The sequence below is a fragment of the Podarcis raffonei genome, chromosome 12 (genome assembly GCF_027172205.1).
Source record: "Podarcis raffonei isolate rPodRaf1 chromosome 12, rPodRaf1.pri, whole genome shotgun sequence".
Classification (NCBI taxonomy): domain Eukaryota; kingdom Metazoa; phylum Chordata; class Lepidosauria; order Squamata; family Lacertidae; genus Podarcis; species Podarcis raffonei.
The window spans coordinates 42,999,726-43,027,395 of record NC_070613.1 but is presented as its reverse complement, the minus strand read 5'-3'; the positions used below and the strand labels follow the sequence as shown (position 1 = coordinate 43,027,395).

Sequence of the window (27,670 nt, the reverse complement as noted above, 5' to 3'; positions counted from 1 at the left end):
GCACTGCACTAAAGTTTTGGAAAGTGGTCCCCAAACTGTTTTCATAATGACAGCCATAATTGTCCTTTCACAGATATCAAACTAAGAAGATGAGGTGAGCATTATGTTCTCAGCTCTTTCCCAACTGTTCACTACTTGTTTAGGTACAAATATGTTCAGCAGCTTAGCACAGAGGTGGCAATTATGTTCTCTATCGAGTGTGCTGAGCAAATTGACCAAAGATGATGACAGAAGATAATAGGTTCTACTGAAGAACCATTACAATTAACGAACACTCTACAGACTTTTGGGCTCAACAAATAGCCATTTAGCTATGCTAAGTCTCAAAAGTTAAAGACGAGAATAGAAAACAGTTAATACACCTTCATTACAACTAATACAACTACTAAATCATAGCCAGTGCCTCATCTTCACAGAACACAGATGCAACAAGACCCATGGTGAGGAAGGCAGTATATGGTCATAGAATGACAACAGTTGACCCACATAAGGACAAGCCACGTCCAATTACACTGGCATAGAGGAAACACTGGTGAAGCCCAATCATTTGTCAGCATGTGATGGCAAGTCCTACTATGTTTCACCAACCAACAGGATGCAGGTTGCTATAGTTACTCACCGCAGTGTGTCCAGCACAGTAGGTGTAGCTAGCGTGGGATTGGTAGTGCAAGCTTGTCCTTGGGAAAGTGTATGTGTTCCAAAGAGGTTGGCTGCTGCTCCACTGGGAACTAAAGCCAGGACTCATGGTCACTCGGTATTTACTGTTTTGGTACGTTCTCACTGTGGAATTAGGCTATCGAGAGAGAAAGAAAAAAGCAAATGTAAAATGCAAATAATTGGACTCCCCATAAACACACACAATGTTGCATTTGGAAAGCACATAGACATTTTTCCCCCCTGCAGAAAATGAAAGAATACTGGAAAGTCAATGAAGCTAAGAGTCCAAGAATGCTGTACTGGGGAACAGTGACTCTCCAGAAGACAAGAGAGAAGTGGACTTGTAATCGCTTGCAAGTGAAGTTTACCGGTGACCCAACCCCAGAGGGGGCACAGAGATGGCGACCTGCAGCAGACGGGCAAAATGCCGCAAGTGCTGACATTCACAATCATTTTGCAAACTCTTATCAAATCAGCTTCTGAAAATACGGAGATACTGTGCAGAGCAAATCTGTACAATCCCTCTAAGGGGGCCGCTTATGCATCACCAAACAACGAAGAAAAGGTAAGGAAACCAATTTGCATAATACTGGCATGTGCTGATTTATTAATCGGGATGAAAATTTAAGAATCAATACTATACTTTAGGTGGAAATAGGTAAAAGGTTAAAAAAAGAAGAAGTGGAAATACAATGCATCTCACCATAGTGGATAAGACTTTGGCCAGGTGATTTGGGTGCCTGCTCAGTCTGCTGTGCAGGTGCTAATTGTTGATAATAATTTCAAGGCTCCTCCTCCCCCTTCTTAGGGTTATTTGCCTTAAATCTAGCTGGGACCCCTCAGGCCTTTAACTGTAAAGTTGGAAACAGGGTCCTTCTAAATTCCTTGCACTTGCACCCTGTTCTTTCTGACATTCAAGCCACCCTGAATGAAAGCATACCTTCTGTTGGCTCTAATTGTGCTTTATAAATTGTAAAATGCAAGGGTGGCACAGCTAGCAAACACAATGCACATCAACTTCTGTCATGCCTTCTGATGCATGCTTATTTCCAGCTGATGAGGAGAGATCCCACCAAAGAGCAGATATTCCCCACGCTACCCTCAGCAACACTTTATGGTATCTGAAGCAGAGGGCTGCTCCCTTTTGGTTCATGTCAAGGGATTCCTGTGGTGCGATTTCTGCAGATTTAACTTACAACTCTCCAAACGCAAAGCATACAAATGAACATTAAAAGCTACCCTAAACTCTCATTAGTCACAATATATGACAAGGGGTTACTTTGTTCATTCTGAAGAGGTTTTTGGAGAGAAACACTGCCCTCATACTTGAAGAAGATCTTCCCTCCACTCTTCAAACAAGCTTTTTATAGGGCTATGAATCTTGGCATATCAAAGGAAAGGTTTCACTTTAATTCCCCAAAGGAATGCAATATAAATTCTATTTTCTTTTGCCTATCTCATAAATTCATCAGAAAAAAAATTCATCTTTCCCAATGAACGGAGCACTGGGTTCTGGGTGGGGCTGGGATCAGAAGAGACCAGATAGCCATTCTAGTTTATTTATTTATTTTAGAGAAAAATTTATAGACTGCCCCCTAACATAAAATGTCAAGGCAGTGCACAACAAAATATGGAAGTACAATAAAATGTAAACTACCATAAACATGAGACAAAATAAATATGACTACCCCATGCTGAAAAAGTTTAAACAACTCAAGAGCCTTTCAGCATATGAAGACGATGTCTGAAAATTAGCAGTGATGTTGCCTGCTGACACGAAAAGACCAACTTCTAGTTGAAGATAAAACACTCCAGGGTTGATCTTGGTGATCAAGCTAGGACATAAGGGCTCTAGTGGTCCTTGGGGTTTGTATATCTACACAGTAACCTTGAACCTGGCATGGTAGCATATGGGCAGCCAGTTCTAATGTTTTAGCGTAAGTGTCACATGCTCTTAGGTGTCTTTCCCCATCAGGTGTCTAGCCACTGCATTCTACAATAACTGGAGTATCAAGACCAGGGCATAGAGCACATTGCACATTGCAGTATTCCAGTCTCAAGGTTCCCAGTGAACAGTAGTCCTACTGTGGCCAGCCTGTTCTTAGCCAGGCATGGCTATAGCAGTTGTACCAGAGAAAGCTGGAAAAGGCCCATACCCAAATCCTAAACCTGGAGTGGATGTTTTCTAACCCAAGGTCCCTGAAATCAGTCGCTGGAAGTAGGAACTGTTGACCAGGCAAGGCCAGAAAGCAGCTGTTGACCAGGCAAGGCCAGAAGTGCAGACTCTTCATATTTATATTAAACCTGGCCAATTCCAAAGCTTCATAGAACCTGCCGATTGCAGAGTACAATGTGGCATGATCCTATGAAGAAGGCAGTCAAAGTTGCGTGAAGTCTTTGGTAATTCACCAATATGTAGGTTGTGAGGTTCCCAGTTCCTGGAGGGTTGAGGGGTTTGTTGGTTTGTGTGTGTGTGTAATGTCCTAGGAGACCGTAGCTACACATATAAAGTTTTACTCTTACATACCAGCTCCTTGCAAGAGTTTACCCAGTTCATGTAACATCACCTGCCTTATCAGATGCTATGTTTCTCAACTTGCAAACAGTAATCATCAAGCAATGTTGTGAAGCTTTTAAACAGGGCACAAGCATGGACAACCAGTGCAACTAAGGCTGTGATCCTAGGCATACTTAAAAGTAAAGGTAAAGGGACCCCTGACCGTTAAGTCCTGTCGTGAACGACTCTGGGGTTGTGGTGCTCATCTCGCTTTACTGGCCGAGGGAGCTGGCGTTTGTCCGCAGACAGCTTCCGGGTCATGTGGCCAGCATGACTAAGCCACTTCTGGCGAACCAGAGCAGCACACGGAAATACCGTTTACCTTCCCGCCGGAGCAGTACCTATTTATCTACTTGCACTTTGACGTGCTTTTGAACTGCTAGGTTGGCAGGAGCTGGGACCAAACAACAGGAGTTCACCCCATCGCGGGGATTCAAACCGCTGACCTTCTGATCAGCAAGCCCTAGGCTCAGTGGTTTAGACTACATGGGATTAATCCCCATTCATCACAATTAGGTGATGCTTCTGAGTAAACTTGCTATACACAGAGGGTTGTGATGAGTCCAAAATAGGAGGTGGATAGCTATGACAACTAAAGCCCATTGATTATATCCAACCAAGCTATGAGCTGATCTAGTTTCCTAAGGTCTGATTTGAATAGCAACATTCATTACTCATCTAATGGCAGGTCCTTGCTCACAGCAAATGGACTATGTGACTTGTTTATCATGGAGAAAATCCTGTTGGTTCTCTGTGCCATTGAAGACCCAGCAACCAGTGGTTGTTTTTATTGAATCATGGCATACTGCACTCTTAATTCATTGAAGGACTGTTCCTTCGATACTTAAAAAGCCCCCCTCCCCATATATTTAGAGAACAGCATTCAGCTTCAAAGCTGACAGACACTTAAACTGTCAGAAAACTGACTGGTCCAGGCATTTCATGCAGCCTTTAGGTCATCACCTGTCCATCATTTCCTTGCACGTTTGCACCTAAATAATATGCATAATTTGGGCAGGAGGTTATATATTTTGAATCCCATATGCACTATATCTGCAGTCAGATAGTTCAAAATGACACAGAAGCACCACTGATCATTAAAAGATTTGGAAAGGACACATGGAATAAATTAATCATTTCTCTTTTTCTCCCCCCTTAGTATTTCCTTGCAGAAGGTACTGAAACCCTTAATTGACTACAGTCTATAATTATTTTTTTATCCCAGAAAATTTTCAAGTCGATTCACTCCCTTTTTACAGTTGACATATTAATGAGATAGGTCAAAACTCTCTTCCAAGTTCCACTATTCCATCAGACTTCAGAAGAAGTGTGCAAATGACTTCCAAAGTTGAGTCCATGCTGTCTTAGCTGCTAAGCCTTTAAAATGAACTTCTCAGAAGTATGAGCGGTCTGGGGGAAATGACATAAATTTGAGTCTCTCCAATCCCTGGATTATTATTATTAAAAGCATTCTGCCTTTGGCTACTTCGTCTGTAGTTCTGTAAAAAGGAAGAAGAAGAAACCACAAGAATTGTGCCTGGAGATTCTTATTAGGCACATTTCTCTTCAACCACCAGCATATTCTCTTTTGACTCCCCAGAGGAGTCCTGGATGTGACAAAAAACCCACTGCAGGAACGGATGACATTGTTGTAGGTGCCTCTGGCTGAGATGCAAGATGCCCCAACTTGAAACATGCCCCAGTAGAGATTGCAGGCCTAATCCACAAACGACTGGAATGATAAAATATGACCAACCCCCCAATAATAATGTATGTTTCCTTGAACAACAAGTTGGGAAAGGGGAGAAGGGGAGAAAATCCTTTACTCCGAATTGCATGTTGAGCTCACTGATGAGTAGAGATAAACATCTGCTAACTATTAAAAGTTGAGCAAAATAATAATAATAATAATAATAATAATAATAATAATAATTAGATCTATGAAGCCAGTTAGTTCATCTTGTCACACACGAGCTTGCCTTTAATAGATAAGAATGATAATGGATAATAAGGTTTAAGGTGCTGGTTTTAACCTTCAAAGCCCTATATGGCCTAGGACCCTCGTACCTACGGGACCACCTCCTCTGGTATGCCCCACGGAGGACCTTACGGTCTGCAAACAACAACACTCTGAAGATCCTGGGCCCCAGGGAAATTAGACTGGCCTCGACCAGAGCCAGGGCCTTTTCGGCCATGGCCCCGGCCTGGTGGAACGCTCTCCCACAAGAGACTAAGGCCCTGCGGGATTTGACATCTTTCCGCAGGGCCTGCAAGACAAAGCTGTTCCGCCAGGCCTTTGGCCAGGGGGCAGTCTGACCTATTTTCTTTTGTATAAGAACAAGCATGAAGGAGGTCTCCCAGCCTGTTCACAGGTCTTTATATGATCAGTGAAAACAGTTGGTCCTGGCTCAGTATTAACTGCTCTCAATCTTAACCTGATGACTGCCATTTGTCCCAATTTTAATTTGCCTGAATTAATTTTAAGATGTATTTTAATTAATTGATGCCTGTTTTTATGTATACTGTGTTATTTGTATGATGTTAGCCGCTCTGAGTCTGGCTTCGGCTGGGTAGGGCAGGGTACAAATAAAATTTATTATTATTATTAATAACAATAATAATAATAACTCTTTACAAACGACAGCTCCTAGGATTCTATGGGAGAAGGAATTACTGTTTAATGCAGTATCATACCACTTTAAATGTCTGGTGTGAATCTGCCCCAAAACTGTGGTTCCATGATGCACATGTCCAAGCTAAGTATGCATCTATTCCTACCCATCCTCTCTTTCCCCTAAACTGCATCTTAAAATTATCAGGGGTTCAAAAAAGTCCCTTCGCTGCTAATGCTGTTTGAACCTCAAGGTTCCCCCAACCCTCGCATGGGGAGAAAAGGGTCGAACCACAGGGTGACACATTTGAAAAGGACAGGGGGGTTATCCCTGTTATTCAGCGCTGATAAGCAGAAAGATTGCAGAGCGAAATATTTTGAGCTTTTGCCAGGTATATCCTGTGAAGGGAATTTGGAAATAAAGTTTTCAATTACAGACAGCACTACCAAGCCTTTGGCGAAACAACTGTGACACAAGCAATTAGGGAATCCAATATAACAGACAGTCTTAATGGTTGAGATAAGCTAGCTAAAAATATTTCCTTGAATGCTCACTTGAGTGCCGTTTCCGTAGTATTCACTCGAAGCTTCTTTTATCCTGAGAGGTTACAGCACACACACAGGCAGGTAACTAGCACAATATGCTGTATGGCTAACTTCCACAGGAGATACCCGAACAGCACGATCCTATGCATGTCTACCAAAGTCTCACTGAATTCAGCACAGCTAATTTACAGATAAGTAGGTTAAAAATTGCATCCTAAGACTGTCATCACAAACTGGGTGAGAGCAAAAATGCAATTCAGGTTTATACGTATTAAGTTTTTTAGGGATTAGATTTCTATAGCACCCTCCATCAAAAAGATTCCAGGTCTGTTTACAATTTTTTTAAAATAGGCAGTAGGAGCTATAACAATGGATAAATGCAAAACCATCTTGCATCCCTCTCCTCTATCTTTACTTTTCCCCACAAGGATAACTCCTAGGAAGAAGGAGGAGGAGGAGGAGGAGAAGGAGGAGGAGAAAATGATGATGATGAAGAAGAAGAGGAGGAGGAGGAGGAGGAGTTTGGATTTGATATCCCACCTTATCACTACCCGAAGGAGTCTCAAAGCGGCTAACATTCTCCTTTCCCTTCCTCCCCCACAACAAACACTCTGTGAGGTGAGTGAGGCTGAGAAACTTCAAAGAAGTGTGACTAGCCCAAGGTCACCCAGCAGCTGCATGTGGAGGAGCGGGGACGCGAACCCAGTTCACCAGATTATGAGTCAACCGCTCTTAACCACTACACCACACTGGATCTCATATGGTGAGGTGGAGGAAACAGAATTTCCCTGGCCCTTTTGCTGTAGAGCAGGAATGGCTACCCTGTGACCCTCAAGATGTTGCTGGACTGCGTCTTCCATCATGCCTGATCACTGACCGTGGTGGCTAGAGCTGATGGGAGCTGGAGTCCAATAACAACTGGATGGCCGCAGATTAGCCACCAATACTGTACAGGAATCATGGGCTGTAAGAGTGACCTCTCTGGGGCGCAAGCCTGGGCAATGTGGAAGGAGGTCCTGGCTGCCCAGACAAGGCTCCCTCTCAGTCTCACTGATGTGATCCAAAGGAAAGCGGAGCAATACGTTTGACACCAGCTTGGCTGCCGGAGTTGCTGGAAGGAGGCATACAAGGTGTCATCCGACCATCTCAGGGTCTCCATTCCAGCTTTATGCAGGGTGTACTCCTCAGACTTTTCTTCTCCCAAAATGTCCCACAAGGCAGTGGGTAAGGATTGTTCCTTAGGTTTTGCTCCCAAAGCCGTTTTCATGAACGAGTATAGCCACAAGGCGGAGAAGGTTAAGGATCAGAGTTTTCCTTCTCCTAGATAGGCTACCTTCCCAGAGCCCCATCTGCCCCCCATTTCCCCTTCCAGCATTTGACTTCACCCTCAAAGGTGTGCTGCTCTATTGTCTCGTGAGACAGACAGATGCCAACAAGTCCCATGATTCCACAGCAAAATAGAGCAGGTATAGTATCATTCCCAGCTCTAGAGAAGCCCCGGAGGGCTTCCTAAAGCCCAAGGCTGAAAAACATGACATTGGATGTTGTCCTCTGTGTCAGAAAAAAATCTGTCCATCTTTAATGCAGATTTATGAAGCTTACAAAGATTTTTAAAAGAGAGAGAGAAAAGGGGGGAAGAAATGGGATTGTTAGGCTTGTTTGAAGTACACATTAAAAAGAAAGGACATCTGCTAAGATTGGTGTTCCCAACACATTTCAATAGTGTCTTTATCAAGGGAATTATGCATATGATTCCTTCATAACTCTGCACAATAAAGTTCCATACTTCCTTTTACTTTTTTGCTTCCTTGTGTTTTTGAAGTACCTAGAATCACAGAGGCATGCCAATTTTTTAAGTACCTAGAATCAGACAAATAAACCATGACATTTTGGGGCCTGAGGCAGATAATCAAGATGCCTTTCCATGATGGTAAAAATAAAATAACAAACTAAATCATTCACAATTTATTGCCATTTCATGGTACCCAAAACCTGCTGCCTGGGGTGGATTGGCTAATGATAGGGAGCCCTGTCAAATATAGCAACAGCCATCTATAATGTATGTTTATTATACTACTATTAAAATCCGGGCTTCCTCATGACCTTCCCAATCAACCCACAGTACCATCTGAAGCCTACACACAATCATACACAGACACACATAGACTTTTAACCAGAAATACTTGAAACTCACGTGACTAGTAATTATTAAAAAAAGTAAAAGACTAGGTTTGACAAGCAAAAATTGAGGGAGCTCTTAGGAAAAACAGGGTAAGATTAAATAGAAATGAGAAAAACAGTGATGAAACAAAGAATAATAACAAGTTTCTTTCTCTCTTGCTCTCTCTCGCCAGACTGTCTCTAAATGTATTTCTGCACTAGGCCATCACATTTTTAGTAACGATTTCCAGAGGAATAGCCATGTTGGTCTGTTGCATCAGAAACAGTAAAGAATCCTGTGGCACTTCAATGATTTGCGAACTTATTATAAGCTTTTGTGGACCACAGTTCACTTTAACAGGCACATGAAGCACTATCCTAATGCATCAAGTGTCATCCTGAGTGTTATACTGTAACTCAGAACAACAGTTTATGCATTTGGTGAAACAGACTGTGATCACCATAAGCTTGTGCCTTAATGCATGCATTAGTGTTTAAGGTGCCGCACAAAATTTTTTGGTGTGTTTTTTTAAATATAATTTTTTAGTGTGTTTCAGAACAAACACATCAACACAGAGATTAAAACCATACTGTAGTCAGATCTCAAAAACATCAGTCCCATTTCCCCCCCAGCATCCACTGATCCACTCTCCACCCCTTTCACAGAGAGCGTAATATCATCAGCATATCCAAAGTGTATTCATGATACTTGGTTATGGCAGGAACAGACAGAATGAAGTAAAGAAAAGGGATTCAGGCCTGAAAGAGCCAAACATTGTCTTGGATCCAGTCTATGACTACTTTGCATATTCAGATGTTCAATAAAGGATTACTATGTCCCCAGAAATGGATCTCACTCCCTTTGACCTTTAAATACTCTCATCTTACAGGGGAGCTTTTCAAATAAATCCACCCTCCACACCTTTTCGCTACCAGTAATCCAAATTAGGAAATGTAAAATTCTTCCAGATTTTGGCTATGGTGGATCAGGCTGCTAATAAAAGATAGGAAATAAAATCCTGGTCTTTCAGGCCCTTATCAGGCCCATCAAACAAGCTTAGTAAGGTCAAGTGTTGAAGATTCTGTGACATTTTGTTTTGACCCCCCCAGAACTTTTGGGTCTTCATGCAGCTGCGCCACATGTGGTGGTAGGTGCCAAACCGCTGGCACGCCCCACCAGCATAAAGGAAATGTACCAGGCTTCATAAATGCCACTCTTCTGGGCATTAGATACCAGCCATGCAAAAGCTTGAAAGGCAATTCCCTAGATTGTGCTGAGATTGACTAAAAGGTTCAGAGCTCCTCAGCTTTGACCAGTCCTCTTTGTTTATCTGAATCTGCAATGTCATTTCCCACATCTTTCTCAACTCTTTGTTGTTTTTAGAGTATTTCTGGTTTTAAATAAGGAACCTTGGATTTAGATGGACACTCAAAAATTACTTTGCACTTTCTTTGTGCTTCTGCTGGCAGCCACTGTCAACACGCAAATTTAAAAAATCTGGCATAAGGTAGGGGGAAAACATAGCTGCCATTTATATTTGTAGCTTTCCCCAAAGATTGGAAAAGCTACAGTGGAGCACAGTATCATAATTTTCAAATTACTCCTGTATTTTATGACTTTAAATCCTTGAGAATTACTTTGCCCTCTCACAATATTTTTGCTAACAACATTTTAACCACAAACACCCACAAATTCAACTAGATTTGTGTCAGCAAGGGGTGGGGGAATCTTTGAAACCTTCCTATGCTTAAAGTCTCGGGACTATCTCTCGTCTTGTTACATTTCCTCCTCTTATGCCTTTTACAGTTTCTTTGAGTGGTATAACGAATGTACAGCGACATATGAAACTCTTGCCTTCCCAACATATGCTTGGAAAAATTATTTACAAGGTCCCCTGTGTTAATGTCACTTGACAGTTTGAGATGTTGAATTCCATAGAACAATTTATCAGAGTAAACTGGGCTGCAAATGAAGATACTGGTATACAGTGGTACCTCGGGTTACATATGCTTCAGGTTACATACGCTTCAGGTTACAGACTCTGCTAACCCAGAAATAGTCCCTCAGGTTAAGAACTTTGCTTCAGAATGAGAACAGAAATCGTGCAGTAGCGACATGGCGGCAGCAGGAGGCCCCATTAGCTAAAGTGGTGCTTCAGGTTAAGAACAGTTTCAGGTTAAGAATGGACCTCTGGAACGAATTAAGTACTTAACCCGAGGTACCACTGTATATGTGTGGCTCTCATGCTATAGGCACTGGAGTCATCCCTCATGTAAACAATTATCATTCATATCAGCGGTCCCACACCAGCGCATGGTCTTTGCACTCCTGTTGCTGCAGATCTACACAAACAAGGAACTGCTGTTGAGGTGTCAGACTGAATAAACAGATTGAATAACCAGGTAGAATAACTTCTGCCATGGCTGTATATAATAATTATATTCTTCTTCTCTTCTTTAGCGATCACTCGTAGCCGAGTAAGATTGTCTTCCATAAACACAGTTTTAACAGTGAGTCCATAAGTGACTGTGGAGGCCAATTCTGGATCCACGCCTCCTTCCACAGTGGGGAAATAGGTTTCCAGGTGGGAGTTGATCATGGTGAGGGTTTGCCAAGCATGCCTTCCTCTTAGCACATTTCTCCCTTTCGTCCTGAGTTTGAGCATCTTCAAAGCCCATGACACTTTTGGTAAAGGCTGTTCTCCAATTGGAGGACTCACAGGCCATTGTTTCCCAGTTGTCGGTGTTTATACTACATTTTTTTAGATTTGCCTTGAGAGAGTCTTTAAATTTCTTTTGTTGACCACCAGCATTACGCTTCCCATTTTTAGGTTCAGAATAGAGCAGTTAAATAATTATATTAAAATGTATCAAATGCATGCAAGAAATGTACAATTACTAGGTTCTAGCAAAATGCTCACAGACTTTCCTGCATACTGGGTTGGTTCAGATGGAATGCCAAAGAATGGTTTGGTGGTATGTGAAGAAGCCTTGTAGCAGTGTACTCCCTCATCCTGCTTCCAGTCCTATTACACAAATAACAGCCTGCCCAGTACAGACAAAATGAGAAACTATGGTTTGCCAAGAACCTATAACCAAGGGATCAGTTTGTGTCAAGGGAGGAGGGAGAGGAGGAAGAAAGCCTGTGTCTGAACTAGCCCACTGTCTTCCCTGTTGCATACATAAGCAGGCAGCAAAATATCTTGGGTCAACATTGTTCTCTTGCCTATTTAATAGGTGACTCCTGCTGTCTATCGGCCGCTTGTAATAACTTCTGAGGCAGTAGTAAATTCTGAAGTGCAGGAACTCATAATGACTGCCTCCATAGAAACACCCCAAGGAGAATTAAAAGCCATGGGGTGTTTGTGTGTGACACATACCAAAGAACAACACTATATATACATCATAATACTCCAAATGTATTAGGATCAGCATGCATATTTAGCAGGGTGTAAGCTCCATTGAACTCAGTTGTGCTTCTTTCTGACTGCAAAAATCCAACTTGTAAAATACATTGAGCTTTAAGGGGGAATCTTTAGGCAGCTGAAATGCAGTCTTTAGTTTTTAATTAAAAATGCAAATCATCTTGCAATAAAGTGTTTCCATTTAAACTGCTAGCATGAAGTAAAAACGCCATCAAAAGAAAAGAAAAAAGAAGCATTAAACCTCTGCTGGATTATTATATTTCACATTCTCTGACTTCTTCTGTGCCTGGGGTCTTTAATGTAGCACCATGGGCAGCATGGTACCCTCAGCTTTCCTTCTGTGAAATGGGCATTTTGTGGTGCCCATGACAGTTCCATATACCTACAATTGTTCCCTTTGGCTTAAAAAAAAAAAATGTTGGGAACCCTTTGCGTTCTAGGCTAATCTTTTACAAAGGAAATTGAGAGCCTCATTATGACTTCAGCCAGTGGCCAGAGCAAAGACAGTCCTCCGCTTACCCTGGTATTTCAACAGATGATCCCTTGGAATCCTCTTCCACTACACCACTGCTGAGGCAGGACAGCACTAGGCTTTGTATAGCAAGCAAGTCTTCCTGGATCAGGATAGATGTGTCTTATCTTTTGTATCTCAAATGATACGCCTCTCAGGCAGCAGGTCAGTGGTGAAGAACCTTTGCTCCTCTAACAACAATGCGCATCCTCCCTGATCATTAGCTGTAGTAGGATGCGAGTTATAGTCTCCAGTAGGCATAGGCAAACCTCGGCCCTCCAGATGTTTGGGACCACAATTCCCATCATCCCTGACCACTGGTCCTGTTAGCTAGGGATGATGGGAATTGTAGTCCCAAACATCTGGAGGGCCGAGGTTTGGTTACAACATCTCCAGCAACATCTGGAGAGTCAAAAGTTCCACACCGTTGCAATACCTGTTTAGGGGAATGATGCATGCAAGTTTTCAAATGGGTACCAATCTTGTCTATCTTTATGCACAGTTGACTGTACAGTGGTACCTCGGGTTACATATGCTTCAGGTTACATACGCTTCAGGTTACAGACTCCGCTAACCCAGAAATATTACCTTGGGTTAAGAACTTTGCTTCAGGATGAGAACAGAAATCATGCTCCGGCGGTGCGGCAGCAGCAGGAGGCCCTATTAGCTAAAGCGGTGCTTCAGGTTAAGAACAGTTTCAGGTTAAGAACGGACCTCTGGAACAAATTAAGTACTTAACCCAGTACCTGGGGTTACAAACACTTTGGGTTACAAACTCCGCTAACCCGGCAGTAGTACCTCAGGTTGAGAGCTTTGCCCCAGGATGAGAACGGAAATTGCATGCCGGTGGCATGGCAGCAGTGGGAGGCCCCATTAGCGAAAGCGCGCCTCAGGTTAAGAAGGGTTTCGGGTTAAGAATGGACCTCCGGAACGAATTAAGTTCGTAACCCGAGGAACCACTTTAGTAGGTCTGCAGAAGTACTGCTGTAGTGGTTAAGCCATAGCCCATGGGCCATACCTCTTCCCCATGCAATTTCTGCTACCCCACTCCCCAACATTGTGGTAGCTATATTGGGGTTTATCATTATTATCCTTAAAGACACTTATTTATTTTGCTTGTGGAAGGTGGCACATTGGGTGAATGGAGAGATTTCAACCTCTCCATCAAGATCGATACAATGAGGGGGATGAATTCTGCCCCTGTTGCTGCTGCTAATGAAATCAGTCCAGCGAATAAACAGGTAGGGAATGATATTGAACTCCAGCATCACATTGTTGTGTGCGAAATTTTGTCCTCTCCACCAGACGAACCTAACAGTGGGGACATGATCACCGCCCTCCCCTGTTTATCAGATCAATCTGATAAGCAGGGGAAAGTGTTATGCTAAAGTTTAGGTGTCTGACTTTTCTCTTTCACTTATACATACAGAGATCCCCATTCCCCACTCCTCTTGTGCTTTCCAGGTGAGGTTTTGAAAAGGTAAATAGCACTGAAGGAAGCCCCTGCTGACACAAGTCAGCTGCATCAGGCTGAGGGAATCATGCAAGCCAGAAGAGGGCAAAGAAAGCTCCTGTTCTTTGGCATCCATGTGGTTGTTGTTATTGTTTAAGCAACGTCTGCTGCAGCTGCCTTCAGGCAAGTTCCTTGAACTGTGTGTTTGTCTACCTGTTTGCCTGAATGTATGTATCTGCCTGCCAGCCTCTCCTGCTGAGTGTGTGTATGTGTATCTGCCATTCTCTGTGTTAAGTGTGTGTCAGATCTATATGAGTGTTAAATGCTATGTGTGTGGTGAGGGTGTGTGTGTGTCCCGGGGGGAGGCAACATGTGCTGCCCATCTTCACTTTGGCTACGCCAGGCATGTGCTTGTCAGAGGGGTGGTCAACTATGAATTTGGCGTTCAGGCTGAAAAAGCTTAGCCACCCCTGAGTTAATGGATCTCAGAGGTCTTGGGGAGACTAGCATGGGATATATTTTTAGGGTGCACTAGAAAGACAAGAGGTAGAACACGAATCAGCTCTTTGGAAAGGTAGAGAGAAACAGTTCATGTATTATGGTATAAGATTTGAACACAGTTTCAATTTAATTCAGAATATTGTACAACACTATTACAATTGTACAGGCTGATACTTGGTCTGATGCAATAGCTGTTAATTTTCTTGACCACTGTATTGCCAGTCTTTTGGCATTAGAGGGCAATGTCTGCTGGAAGGACTGATCAAGCTATCATTACAATATTCCTCTCTTATGAAATATCAGTGATGAGCAGAGCACCTCTTCTTCCCAGGCTACAAAATTGCTGTTTATACAAATTATACAAATTCTTCCACATCTTTACTAATCTTGCTTGTTTATAAAGGGATTAGAGAGATGGAAGAGATAAAACAGTGCTAAGCTCTTCTTGAATTTGTTTTCAACATTAAAAGTATTCAAAACAATTGGCTATACTGACTGTGGACGTTTTAAGTCTTCGGTATCCTGGAGAGGAGAAAAATTATGCAAGGTATTCATTAAAAGACAATAAAAAAATTGGATGAAGCAGCATTAGATTCTCATTCCGGTTTATCCAGTTTCATGCACAGAAATAGTGTGCTAAATCTTGGCATTACAAATAATTTTTTCTCAATACAGCAGAACTACTGAATTACATTAATTATGCCTTCATAACCCAAGGTTAGATTCCATTCCATGTCAATTTCACATGCGTTCATTCACAGAATCATAGAATCACATCCCCTCTGTGCTTTAATCTGTATGAAAATGTTATTCAATACATATGTTATCTCAATGTATGTATTTCTGCATGTATTATGTCCTTAAATATACCACATTTTAATGCATTTTGCTCTGTTGAGCTGAGAACTGCATGGTCTGAAAGATAATTACTTTCCAATCTGTGCATTATTCCAGGAGGTGCAAACGAGGTCGGTTTGCTTAAAAAATGTGCAGAAAATGAAAATTATCCATCCATAGATTAGACAGCTGCATTGCATACCATATAGGACTACCCTCAGTTATTCAGAAGTCCATGCTTGATACAGAACACAAAAATTTATTTCCAAGAAAAACATGCACAGAATTTCAGTAAAAGCATTGTTGAAATTTATGGTAATGACAACAACTAAACAACAATAACCTTCCCAGCCCCATCCACTGCCTCACACTTGACTTTGTGGAAATCAGCAGTAGGAAGAGCAAATGTATCTAGCTCCGTTTATTCTGTGTTGTATTGCCTTCTGAAACAAACACAGACTAAGGAAATCAGTGACAAGAACTCAAATCATACACCATCAGTCCTGGTGGAATCAACAGGTACTTGCGTGGCAATCATGAGAGCTATTTATAAGGTCTGAGTTTGCCTCTAGTGAAGGCAATTAAAAGGAAAAAAAGGCAGAGGCAGAATTGGGAATGGAAAAAATATATTCCGTGACAATTCAGTATCTTTTTGATATGTTGCCTCCCTGCTCTCTTTCTCTAGCTTCTAACTTCTAGTTTCTCCCCACCCCCACCCCCCAAATAACATGATATTACAGGGATGGGGACTTCATAGTCATCCAGATGTTGCTGGACTCCAGCTCCCATGAGCCCTGGCTGCATGATCATTGGTCAGGGATGAAGGCAGTTGGAGTCTAACAACATCTGGCGGGTCACAACTCCCCAAGTCCGTGCTTGAACCTCCTCAGCAATTCTTCATATTGGCAAATCAGTCCATCCCAAGAAAAACAAACTACAATACTGAAGTCTGCTGTGCATCCACGTCACTGCAGAATAGACCTGTTAGGCAAAGTGCTGCTGAAATTACAAAAGCTGAAGAGACAGTAATCACAGGTTTTGCTGCATTTTATTTAGGATTGTATGTGAATCAGAGGTGTCCTCATGCATCTTTCTCAACGCTCCTATTGCTCAGTTCCTGCTGCCTTATTTGATTAGCATGAGTATCAACATGCTTTTGGCTGTTGCCTGGCCATGGACGGGGACAATTAAGTGTGGTTGATTGGTTTTGCAATTTGGAAACTATCAGAGTGAAGTATAAGTCAATTACCTATAATTAGCCAAGGGCTTAAATCTCATGCACCCTTCCTTGTCAAGCATTTCTGCTACTCACCATTATTTTTTAATTTAACTAGCAAGAGGATCAGATCTCATTTCCTATTGTACAAAATCTTTCATTCTATTGGTTAGAAGCCCTTTTGCTTGCCATAAAGAGGTGATAAGTGATGCAAAGCTAACAAGCCCAATGGCATTTGCATAAATTGCTGAGTGAATGCTGATATCCCCTCATGGACATTCAAATGGATGAAGAGTTCTGTGTAACTTGAAAATTTGCTGCCAATATTATAAATGCCATTTTATCCAATAAAACAACCGCCCTATAGGTCTTCTTCTTAGGCACAAAGGTGTGTCTATATGTTTGCTTGCAGCTCTCAAGCACCCATTAAGTGTTTGTGGGGTGGGGTGGGGGAAACAGCTAACACCCCCAAATCTTGAGGAAACAAGTAGAAAAGTGGAGAAAGAACGAATACCTCAGTTCTGTATAATTTCCCTAAAATAGTGGGAATCACACTTAAAGCTATTGATATTTCAAAACAGGTCAGACATACCAGTACAACAAACCTTTCCACATACATAAGCAAACTAATGCATACAAACTCAATACAAAGATAATATTGTAAAAAGACAAATCAACAGATGTGATAAACAAGATAGTCAGAGAAATATAAATTGGTAATGAACTTCCATCTTGTGTCTAGCGTTCATTAGAGGGTTGTTAGACATATACATCTTAAAGAACTCAATTTGAATTAGACCAGGATAAAAGTAAGATATTGAACCGAATGGAGCACCTTTTCTATTTAAGTGGCACTTATTTGCAATTAAGGTGTGATAGCTTCTATTTGATATTTAAATAATTCATTTTCGCTCCCATGATTATCTTGCATATTAATGGGAAACCTTTCTAGTAATAACTTGATGACAAGCTACAATGCCAATATATAGAGCACATAGGCAGTGGACTAGAGGAAATATTGCCTGTTATAAGCTAAACATTATTTATATTCCAATCATCTAACTCATGGGTAGGCAAACTAAGGCCTGGGGGCCAGATCCGGCCCAAGGACAGTCCAGGAATCAGCGTGTTTTTACATAAGTAGAATGTGTCCTTTTATTTAAAATGCGTCTCTGGGTTATTTGTGGGGCATAGGAATTCGTTCATTTTCCCCCCAAAGTTTTTTTAGTCTGTCCCCCCAAAAGGTCTGAGGGACAGTGGACCGGCCCCCTGCTGAAAAAGTTTGCTGACCCCTGGTCTAACTGGTGGTGGTGGTTCTGTTGTTAGTCTAGTAATAGTAAGGGAACATGTGCAAATGGCTTTAGATGCCTATTAGGTCCATAAAGTACCATATAGCATATATTCCACACAAAGAAATAGCGACAATTTGTTGTTGACAAAGGACAGCTGGACATATTTAAGGGCCCCAGTACCTCCAGTAGCTTAGGGCCTCATCAAACCTAAATCCGGCCCTGAGCTTAACCACAATATTTGGTTGTATCAGAGGAACACCACCAAAGGCCAAAAGCAGAGGGGGTGCCATTGTCAAGAACCAACCAAGGAGAAGCTATTGTACACAGACAGTAAAGCACAAGGCAATGACTTCTATTTTACATGTCTTAAAATATTTTGTGCAAAGCATTAAATTGACAGTATTCCCCCACCAAAACCAAGACAGCATATGTGATTTTGCAACACGTATGCATCTTGTCCGCATCTTGTTTTAAGTTATCAAATTGCATAATGCACACCATGTCTCCTTAATGCTTGTTAGCAAAGCTTGACACTCATCAATCAGGTCGTCAAATGTTGAGGCGACGTGTCAGCACATCAACACAACCGCCCTATCCAAAGACTGTGCTTCCTGTACACTTTGTACATTTCGAAGAAGAGCTTAGCTTGAAAAAAGATCAAGCTGAATTGGCACACCAGCTTCACAAGGCATGAACAGAGAGAGGATGGAGAGTCATCCAGCTGAAACTCCAGAGAGGAAAACACAATTGGTAGTGTTAACCTTGCCCAGCTTGAGCTTTCATGGCTAGGCAGCTGTAAGTCAATATGTCTGGAACGTCTACATTTTACAAAAATCTAAAGCTACTGCTTTCCACAAGGATAAGTATCAAAGTGGCATGTTGCTCACTGGTTGTTCTTTGCAACTGGATTTACAATAAAGGCAGCCAGAATGTCAGCTAGTATCTATTCAAAGAGAAGATGGCAACAATTGAAAGGCACAAGTAGGCACTTTGGGAAATTGCCTAATGATTCATCAACACTCAGACCGTGGCCAAACTTTGCAACTCGGTTCATTCTTAAAAATGTTAGAAATGTGATCGTGCTCTATCAGATTATGTGGACACCGAACTATTGCTCAAATTGTGAGTATTTGCTTAGCAATAATTGCATTTCTACCAGACAGGTTCTATGAATATAAGACAATAGCAATTTTGAACCAAAACTGAAGTTTAATTACTTGTTATATTTTTGTTATTTGAGGGAAGATCTTGCTCTATAATGTCCATATAACTATATTTTTTCATATATTGAAAATGTAGGATTAACAATAGTTTGGTTTACTCTGTCAGCTCTTTAATTCTGCATACTTAAGAGTTGCTGATAAATACACAATTTACTATTAATTGCTCTTAAAGAACTACCTTGAGGAGGAGACTCTTCCATTAAGGCAAACAATTCACTAAGAAAATTCAGTAGAAAAATGAAAAAGAAAAGTAATGCTTGTGAGTAATATAAAAGAAAAGGAGAATACTTATTAAGTTTCTCTTGTTTCAACACTTTCTAACTGTCCTTCTCAGCGTATTAAAAGGTAAAGGTAAAGGTACCCCTGCCCATACGGGCCAGTCTTGACAGACTCTAGGGTTATGCGCTCATCTCACTCTATAGGCCGGGAGCCAGCGCTGTCCGAAGACACTTCTGGGTCACGTGGCCAGCGTGACAAGCTGCATCTGGCGAGCCAGCGCAGCACACGGAACGCCGTTTACCTTCCTGCTGGTAAGCGGTCCCTATTTATCTACTTGCACCCGGGGGTGCTTTCGAACTGCTAGGTTGGCAGGCGCTGGGACCGAACGACGGGAGCGCACCCCGCCGCGGGGATTCGAACCGCTGACCATGCGATCGGCAAGTCCTAGGCGCTGAGGTTTTACCCACAGCGCCACCCGCATCCCTTCTCAGCGTATTACCACATTGTAAAGAAATGTTTTAAGGATAACATACACCAAGATTAAATGTTTTAAATGAGGCAACAGAAAATGCATTAATAGGGCTTTGACCCCAGTGCCTGAAAGTAACAAAGGAAGGAGATGCCAGGATGCAAGTTTTTTAAATAAATAAATAAACAGACTAAATTATAGTTATATCTGCTCACTTGGTATATCATCAATGCACCTGCCTAAAGAGGTAATGCTAAGGAAACATCTATCCAAGTGTAGATACATTGTCCTTCCTAGTAACTGCTAGTGCTAGTCAGAAAATTGTCAATGTAGTGGAACATGTAAAAAGGTAAAAGAATATTGGGAAATGATCTATAATGAGCTGAAAAAAATGTTTAAACAACATTCCCAAAAAGACCAGAGTCCTTTTTGTTGGGAATAATTCAGACAGAAGTTCCTAGGTGTCAGAAAAAAATATATATTAATGTATGCAACAGTGGATCGAGTTTTGTTAGCCCAAAAATGGAAAGTAAGGGAAGTCCCAAGCAAAGAGGATTGGCAACTTGAGATGATAGAATATGCAGAACTTGCAGGTTTAACACAGAGAATAAGAGAGTAAGAAGCACACAATTTTAAAAAAGAGTGGAAAATATTTATGGAGTACAGTGGTACCTCAGGTTACATACGCTTCAGGTTACAGACTCCCCTAACCCAGAAATAGTGCTTCAGGTTAAGAACTTTGCTTCAGGATGAGAACAGAAATCGGGCTCCGGTGGCGTGGCAGCAGCAGGAGGCCCCATTAACTAAAGTGGTCTTCAGGTTAAGAACAGTTTCAGGTTAAGTACGGACCTCCGGAACGAATTAAGTACTTAACCCGAGGTACCACTGTATATGGAGAATAATTGTACACAGCTGAAAGCACTGGCAGTATTAAGATAAAATCAACAGTGTAATTAATGTCTGAGTGATGTAAAAGTGGAGAACTGATTAAAATAGTTATAGCAAAATATGCAGGAATGATAGATAAGCAAAATGAACCAGGGAAGGAGGAGGGAAGTCACTGGATATTTAACAGTATTTAAAATGTTTACTTTGTGATGTAAAACTGAAAATTCAATTAAAAAAAAAATTAATGTCAGTGTAGTGGACAATATATAAGTAGCAGTGGCACCATTGGGCAGGTCAACATTAGTAAAGAAAATTGGATTAGCTACATCATAGCTTTCCCCTAATGAACCGAGGAAACTAGCTCTGTGTGCCATGTTATACGACATTAAGTGTTAGATGCAGGTTTTGATGAGTAATTTTATTGTACTGAACCCTACCACAATTTTGTATAAATGCCAATAAAGGTTTGAGAATATATGTAGTTCTCTGTGTGTGTTTGCGCATGCACACACGGCTCTAACAGAAGGGTGGGTATCCTGTGGCTCTCCAGAAGTTGCTGAGCTACAACTTCCATCATCCTTGGCTAGTTGGGGCTGATGGGAGTTGATGGGCCACACGTATTGGTTGTTGTTGTTTAGTCGTTTAGTCGTGCCCGACTCTTCGTGACCCAATGGACCAGAGCACGCCAGGCACTCCTGTCTTCCACTGCCTCCTGCAGTTCCGTCAAACTCATGCTGGTAGCTTCGAGAACACTGTCCAACCATCTCGTCCTCTGTCGTCCCCTTCTCCTTGTGCCCTCCATCTTTCCCAACATCAGGGTCTTTTCCAGGGAGTCTTCTCTTCTCATGAGGTGGCCAAAGTACTGGAGCCTCAGCTTCAGGATCTGTCCTTCCAGTGAGCACTCAGGGCTGATTTCCTTCAGAATGGATCAGTTTGATCTTCTTGCAGTCCATGGGACTTTCAAGAGTCTCCTCCAGCACCACAATTCAAAAGCATCAATTCTTCAGCGATCAGCCTTCTGGGCCACACTTATAAGTCTGATTAAACGTCTGTTTCTGGGGTTTCGGATGGTTTGGCGCAGCCATGCGTTTATCTAGAATCTGCATGAGAACTGAACAAAACTTTCCTCTGGTTCAGATTTGAGACAAGAGTCCTCTTCTCACAGCCTTTACAGCCTTGGCATTCAGGCAGTTGCAATGGTTATGGGAATTTTAAAACTTTTCAACCTGTTCTACTGATTCTAGAAATGATCCGCTGACAAGCAGCAACCTTCTATCAACCACAGATATTACTACTGTTGCTGCAATACTGTTCCTGTAGTTGAGTTCAGTGTTTATGGTTTTGTTAAACAAAAACCCAATGCAAAATATAGATCAAGATACACTTAGCAGTTGTATACTGTGTTTCCGTCTAAAAATGGCCCCATTCAACATATAACCTGGTTGTTGTATTTATTTCCACATTATGGTTTCTGTACCTGTTTCCAACACTAAATGATGAGACTTTGTTAACACTGCTGTTTCATTTATCTGCACAATATAAAGCATCCTTTCAGGGAATTTAATGGCCCGTGCATGAAGGAAAGGAAAGGGAAAACATCAAAGGAGTAACTGACCCTTGGCCCTAAAACAAATTGCAAAGCCTTCCTAGCATTTCAGCTGAAGCATCTCCTTGTTTTGTTTGGGATTCTTTCTTTTTTTAAATGTGTCTGCACTACAAATGAAGATGGCACTAAAAATATATATTAAAAGGATGTACAACCTGGGTGCAGCCGATTAAGGCGTCAGATGTCTGCAGGTTTAAAAGGATGATATAATCAATACCTAGTTCTATATAGAATAAACAGTTTGTGTTGATCATGCTTGAGTCTCTTGATCGCTTGGTGTTTATTTACAGTATATTGATAAGATAGCCTTGATGCGCGGCTGTCCACCAAGACCTTAGTATTAAAGTCAAATGTAAACTCCGAGGAAACTTCCCAGGACCCGGTTACTCTGGCTGTTATTTCCAAAGTGTACAAAAATCTGTATGCAAGGAAGCAACTGAAGACTGTCGTCAAGAACATCATTATTCAGATAACATAAATGCAGGAAGTGCTGAGAAAAGCACAGGCCTGGTGTGATGCTAACAGTCGCAAAATGAAAGTCAAACTGAAATTGCACCAAACCATTTCCTGATAAAATCTTTTTTTTACCCTTGCTGCCAGTCATAAAGCATCCCTGCCAAGGGTAAAAACTGGAGTCAAGACTATTCCAACTAGACTTTGCATAAACCTAGTATTAATTATTCTGAAATATTGAGAATGAATGGCAGCTCCCCTCTCAGCAAAAGTGGTATATTGAATGGCCAAAAATCTTGGAAGAGTTTGGTTTCCATTTTTGCCCCATCCCTTTGTGAATTATATGTGTGAAGAAGGCTCTGCGTTGATGAGGTCATGGGGCCATGCCTCAGGTCCTGCCCCTGCTGCCTCATGGCCATGCTTTGCCTCCAGTAGCCGCATGTTCCAGGTAAAAAAAGGTAAAGGACCCCTGGACGGTTAAGTCCAGTCAAAGGGGACTATGGGGTGCAGTGCTCATCTCTCTTTCAGGCCGAGGGAGCTGGCATTTGTCCACAGACAGCTTTCCGGGTCATGTGGCCAGCATGACTAAACCGCTTCTTGTTTAACAGAACACCGTGACAGAAACCAGAGCACATGGAAATGCCATTTACCTTCCTGCCGCAGCAGTACCTATTTATCTACTTGCACTGGCATGCTTTCGAACTGTAGGGACAGAGCAACGGGAGCTCACCCCGTTGAGGGGATTTCAACCGCCGACCTTCTGATTAGCAAGCCGAAGAGGCTCAGTGGTTTAGACTACAGCGCCACCCACTGCATGTTGAGTGGGGGTTTCTGCAGCAGGGCCGCATCCTATGCACAAGCATTATTGGTGCTCTATGCACATGGGCTTCTCTGCTGTAGACACGCATGCTCAAAATGTGTGGTTGCTCAAGGAAAGAGCTGGGGAGCCCCAAAACATCAGGGCAGCACTAAGAGTCTAATATGTGAAGGGGCTTCTGAGTACATTTTTGTCAAACCAGAAACTGCTGAGTCATTAATTAATGGAGGGAACAGGCAACAGAATATGGCACAATGTCAAGTTTCTATTATTTTGGTTTGGTTTGGTTTTTAAAAATAATTGTATTGAAACCTACTTTTATGAAGCAACAAACTGCAAACATTTGGATTATAGCACTCCAGGTACAAGAAGAAGAAGAGTTGGATTTGATATCCCGCTTTATCACTACCCAAAGGAGTCTCAAAGCGGCTCACAATCTCCTTTCCCTTCCTCCCCCACAACAAACACTCTGTAACGTGAGTGAGGCTGAGAGACTTCAGAGAAGTGTGACTGGCCCAAGGTCACCCAGCAGCTGCATGTGGAGGAGCGGGGAAGCGAACCCGGTTCACCAGATTACAAGTCCACCGCTCTTAACCACTATACCACACTGGCTCTTACAACGTAACAACTTCTTGGAGGCCGGGGGACAAATTCCTTATCCCTGATCTAAAATAGCCTTTTGAAGTGCATTTCCTTAAATCTTACATATGGCATTCTTGTTGTCTACAGAAAATGATAGGGCTAGCCTTGACCAGTGATAACTTCTCCCCTTCTTGCCACTGGATGGGTTTTTATGCTACAATAACATATTTTACATTTAATTTTACTCCTGCATGCGTATATGAAGTGAAATATTTCCCCACTCGCTGTGCCTTACCTTAGCACAAGACAAATCACAACAATGAGGCCAGATGGAAAAAGGGCTTCCCTCCCTCCCCTTAATGACAGAAAAATAGTCTTAAATGATAATTAGTCACAACTAATGGACTCCGTAGCATGCAAAGATTGTAACAACACACTGTGATAATTTATGCTAATATCCCCCCAAAATGCAAAGACATGTTTTAAGAATACAGCACTTTGGACTTTTGATTATGACAACATGCAAATAGGCAGATTTGCATAAAAGAACTGCTGCTATCTACTCTCTCAAAATACAACCTCTGTGCACCCAGACTTATGCATATATGACAGCAATTGTGACTAAGTCTTGTACCACTGCTGCTACCATAGTATCTATGCTTGGCAAAAAGGGCAAAGCTATTCTGCTCTCATCTATGTGGCCCCAAATCACCCATCCATATTTCATCCTCCCAGGAAGCAAAAAGATTCTTAGTGTAATGCATAAGTCCTATACTGTGACCTCACTCATGCCACACAATCAGTTATCACTTTCAGGGAAGAAGGCTGAAGAATGATGGGTGGGTATTGACCTACATTCCAGTCCTACTGCAGATTAACATTGTCTGTTATGGCATAGGCAGAGAATGCTTAAACCCAATTGGAATGAACCTTGACTATATTGATTTGACAGCTAAGGATTGGCCAGCTTGATAGTACTAAGCTAGCAGCACCCTTCTATATTATAACAATGCATTTGAATTATTGCGCATTAGGTCGTATTTTATGATAGTGTTTAATGTTTTAATGGCCATTGTGTTTGGTGTGTACAGCCAAATCCCGGCTTCCTTTACCAATGCACTCCAGCAATCATGTGAAAATGACATTCTGTGAAGTTATGCAGGCAAAGCAACTGCAATAGGATGGTCAGGGCTGGCTCTACCATTGGGCAGAGTGAGGCAACCGCCTTAGGTGGCAAGTGCTCTGGGGCAGCAGGATCCCATAGCTGTCCCTCCTGAGCTTCTAGCCATTCCACTCTGTTGTCACATGGCTTCTCCTAGGCCCCCTAATCTGGCCTGCTGTCTCAGGCTTGTTGTAGGATGCTAAACTGTCACCAGCACTGAAGTAAAATTCAACTGCTAGAGCAGTCAGTTTCTGTATATGGAATTGGGGGTGGCCGCCATCTTGTCCTTTGCCTCAAGCAGCAAAATGTTGTGGACCGAGCCTGACTAGGGTCTTTCCAAATTATATTCTTCATTTTGGGATTGCAGAAACTACCTATAGGTGTTGCATTGATGGACCAAAATAACAATAAAAACAACAACTGCACTTGCTCTACCAAATCCTGCAAGTTCCAGCTCTAGTAACCCCTGTCTTCCCTGTAGCTTCTTTGAGCCAATGTTCGAAACTCCCACTGTCCCAGGCACATTTTGTGACTAGGAATTTCATTAGCACGAGCAGTTTCTGAGTTCTGGGTGCAGTACTGAGCCCAAGATTTCAGATTTAAACTGCAGAGTGGAAGGAAAGGAGGACCTTTTTCTGCCTTCCCACTTCCAGCTACTCTCTGAAGACTGGAGAAGAATATTAGAGGGGTGGGCAGGAGAAGGACCAGACCAGGGGTTGTCAACCTGGTCACTAACGCCCACTAGTGGGTGTTTCAGGATTCTAGGTGGGCGGTGGGGGGGTTCTACGGCACAAGCTGAATCCTCCTTCCATCGAGCACTGGTAGGCGGTAAGGAAATTTTACCATCAAGAAAGATGCATTAGTGGGCAGTAGGTATTATAAAAAGGTTGACTATTTTAGCTACAGTTCATTCATTTTCAGCTTTGTATTCTTGTTATAAAAAAGGTGCTCCTGGACATTATGTTGCTGTGTCTGTAACCCAGGTTTAAGGTGCCATTTAGCTCCCAGCTTTCATATCTCAGTTTCTAACACTGGTTTGGGTTTATAAGAACTTATCCGTTGCATCATTCCCTATAACAGAGACATACCTTTGTCTTAAGTACACAGAAGGACTAGGTCTCCCTTCTTGTCTGTCTCTAACCCCTACAGAAAGAAAACTCTTTAAAGAACTTACAAATCTGGTCAACTAATTAAATAGGAATGGTTCCCTTCTGAAAAACAAAAATTGCTCTGTTACTTCCACCTCTTAACATTAGCGTGCACGCTCTCTCCCCCTCTCTCTCGCAATTAAGAAAGGGTATATTGTTCTACATGGATTACACAGAAGGCTGGATAGTACTAGCTAGGGAAGAGATAATAAAAAAACAGGAAATAATGGTTGAGTGGGTTCTGATTCATCTCTAATATCATCCATTTATTTTGAAAGTACACATAGTGCGAATCTCCAGGACCCATTCTGGTTACCCTATGAGTAACCTGGATTGTTATTCATATTAGAGCTTCAGATCCTACATGGTAATTCCTCAGGTGCAGAAATTCTTCAGAAACTGCACTTTTGCACAAGTCTGTGACTGCAGGAGAGCAGGATTTGTATTTATGTACAAAAGTTGGAAGCAATTGGAGCAGGGCCAATTTTTTTTAAAAAGTTGCCTTAGCTGGTAATAATTATGAGTGAATTTGGGGGTGGGGTTCTAGGTAGCCCTAGGATTTCCCTTTAACAGGTTCTAGGTAGCCCTAGGAATTCCATTTAACAAAGAATGTCAACTGCCCCTACCCATTCTGCAGGGGAGGGTACAATAACCATTGCATTTTTCCAGCCTGAAATGCAACAAAAAGGAGGAACTTGGGAGTGTTATTCAGTCTTTACATAACCATGTGTGCGGACAATACAGGAATGAAGCTGCCCGTGCCAAAGTCACCAATGAATTAGATTTGGGAGAAAGGGGACGTCTGTGCACACACAGCCACCAAAAACATATTTGGCTTTGACAGACACCTGATTATTCAGCAGCAGTGAATTCTAAAGAGAGGGAAGTTGTTATTGGAAAGGTCCCATAAATTCACATGAGAGGGAGTACCCCCGTTTAGGGGGGCATATTCAAGGGTACAGCTTTCCTGTATTTTCCGAAAGAATTCTTCCCCCATGAAGGAGAATGTGAAGGAGCACTTCACTGCCTCTTCTCCTCATTTCACTAATAGCTGCTCTGAAGGGCACTCTGTGAAGAGTGCAATTATGATAACCTATTTCTACATGCTTTTACGTGCTTTTGTCCAATGCCGGATGTAGCGGTTTATACAAGACATGCTGCCGGCTTAGAATGACCAAACAGTTCTTTATGCTACAAGCATCTGCGACTTAAGAAATGATCCTTGTTCTTTGATACAGGCAGACATGAGACAATTATCTAGAAAGAGGGAGAGGGATTCTTTTAAAGGGGAGGGTGGTGTCCAAAAAAATAGCACCAAGATTAACACACAATTACTA

At 42.1% G+C, this 27,670-nt stretch overlaps 1 protein-coding gene across 6 annotated transcripts in view; it reads right to left on the bottom strand.

Annotated features, from left to right (window-relative positions):
- RBMS3 (RNA binding motif single stranded interacting protein 3) overlaps window positions 1–27,670 on the bottom strand; it is a 752,431-nt gene that overhangs the window by 553,468 nt on the left and 171,293 nt on the right. For 5 of the 6 annotated variants that reach the window (XM_053409861.1, XM_053409862.1, XM_053409863.1 and 2 more), the window contains one exon: window positions 620–793. The exons of the other annotated variant lie outside the window; for it this stretch is intronic. In XM_053409861.1, the coding sequence (XP_053265836.1) occupies window positions 620–793 (174 nt within the window). The remainder of the gene's footprint in view (window positions 1–619; window positions 794–27,670) is intronic. 6 annotated transcript variants of the gene reach the window in all.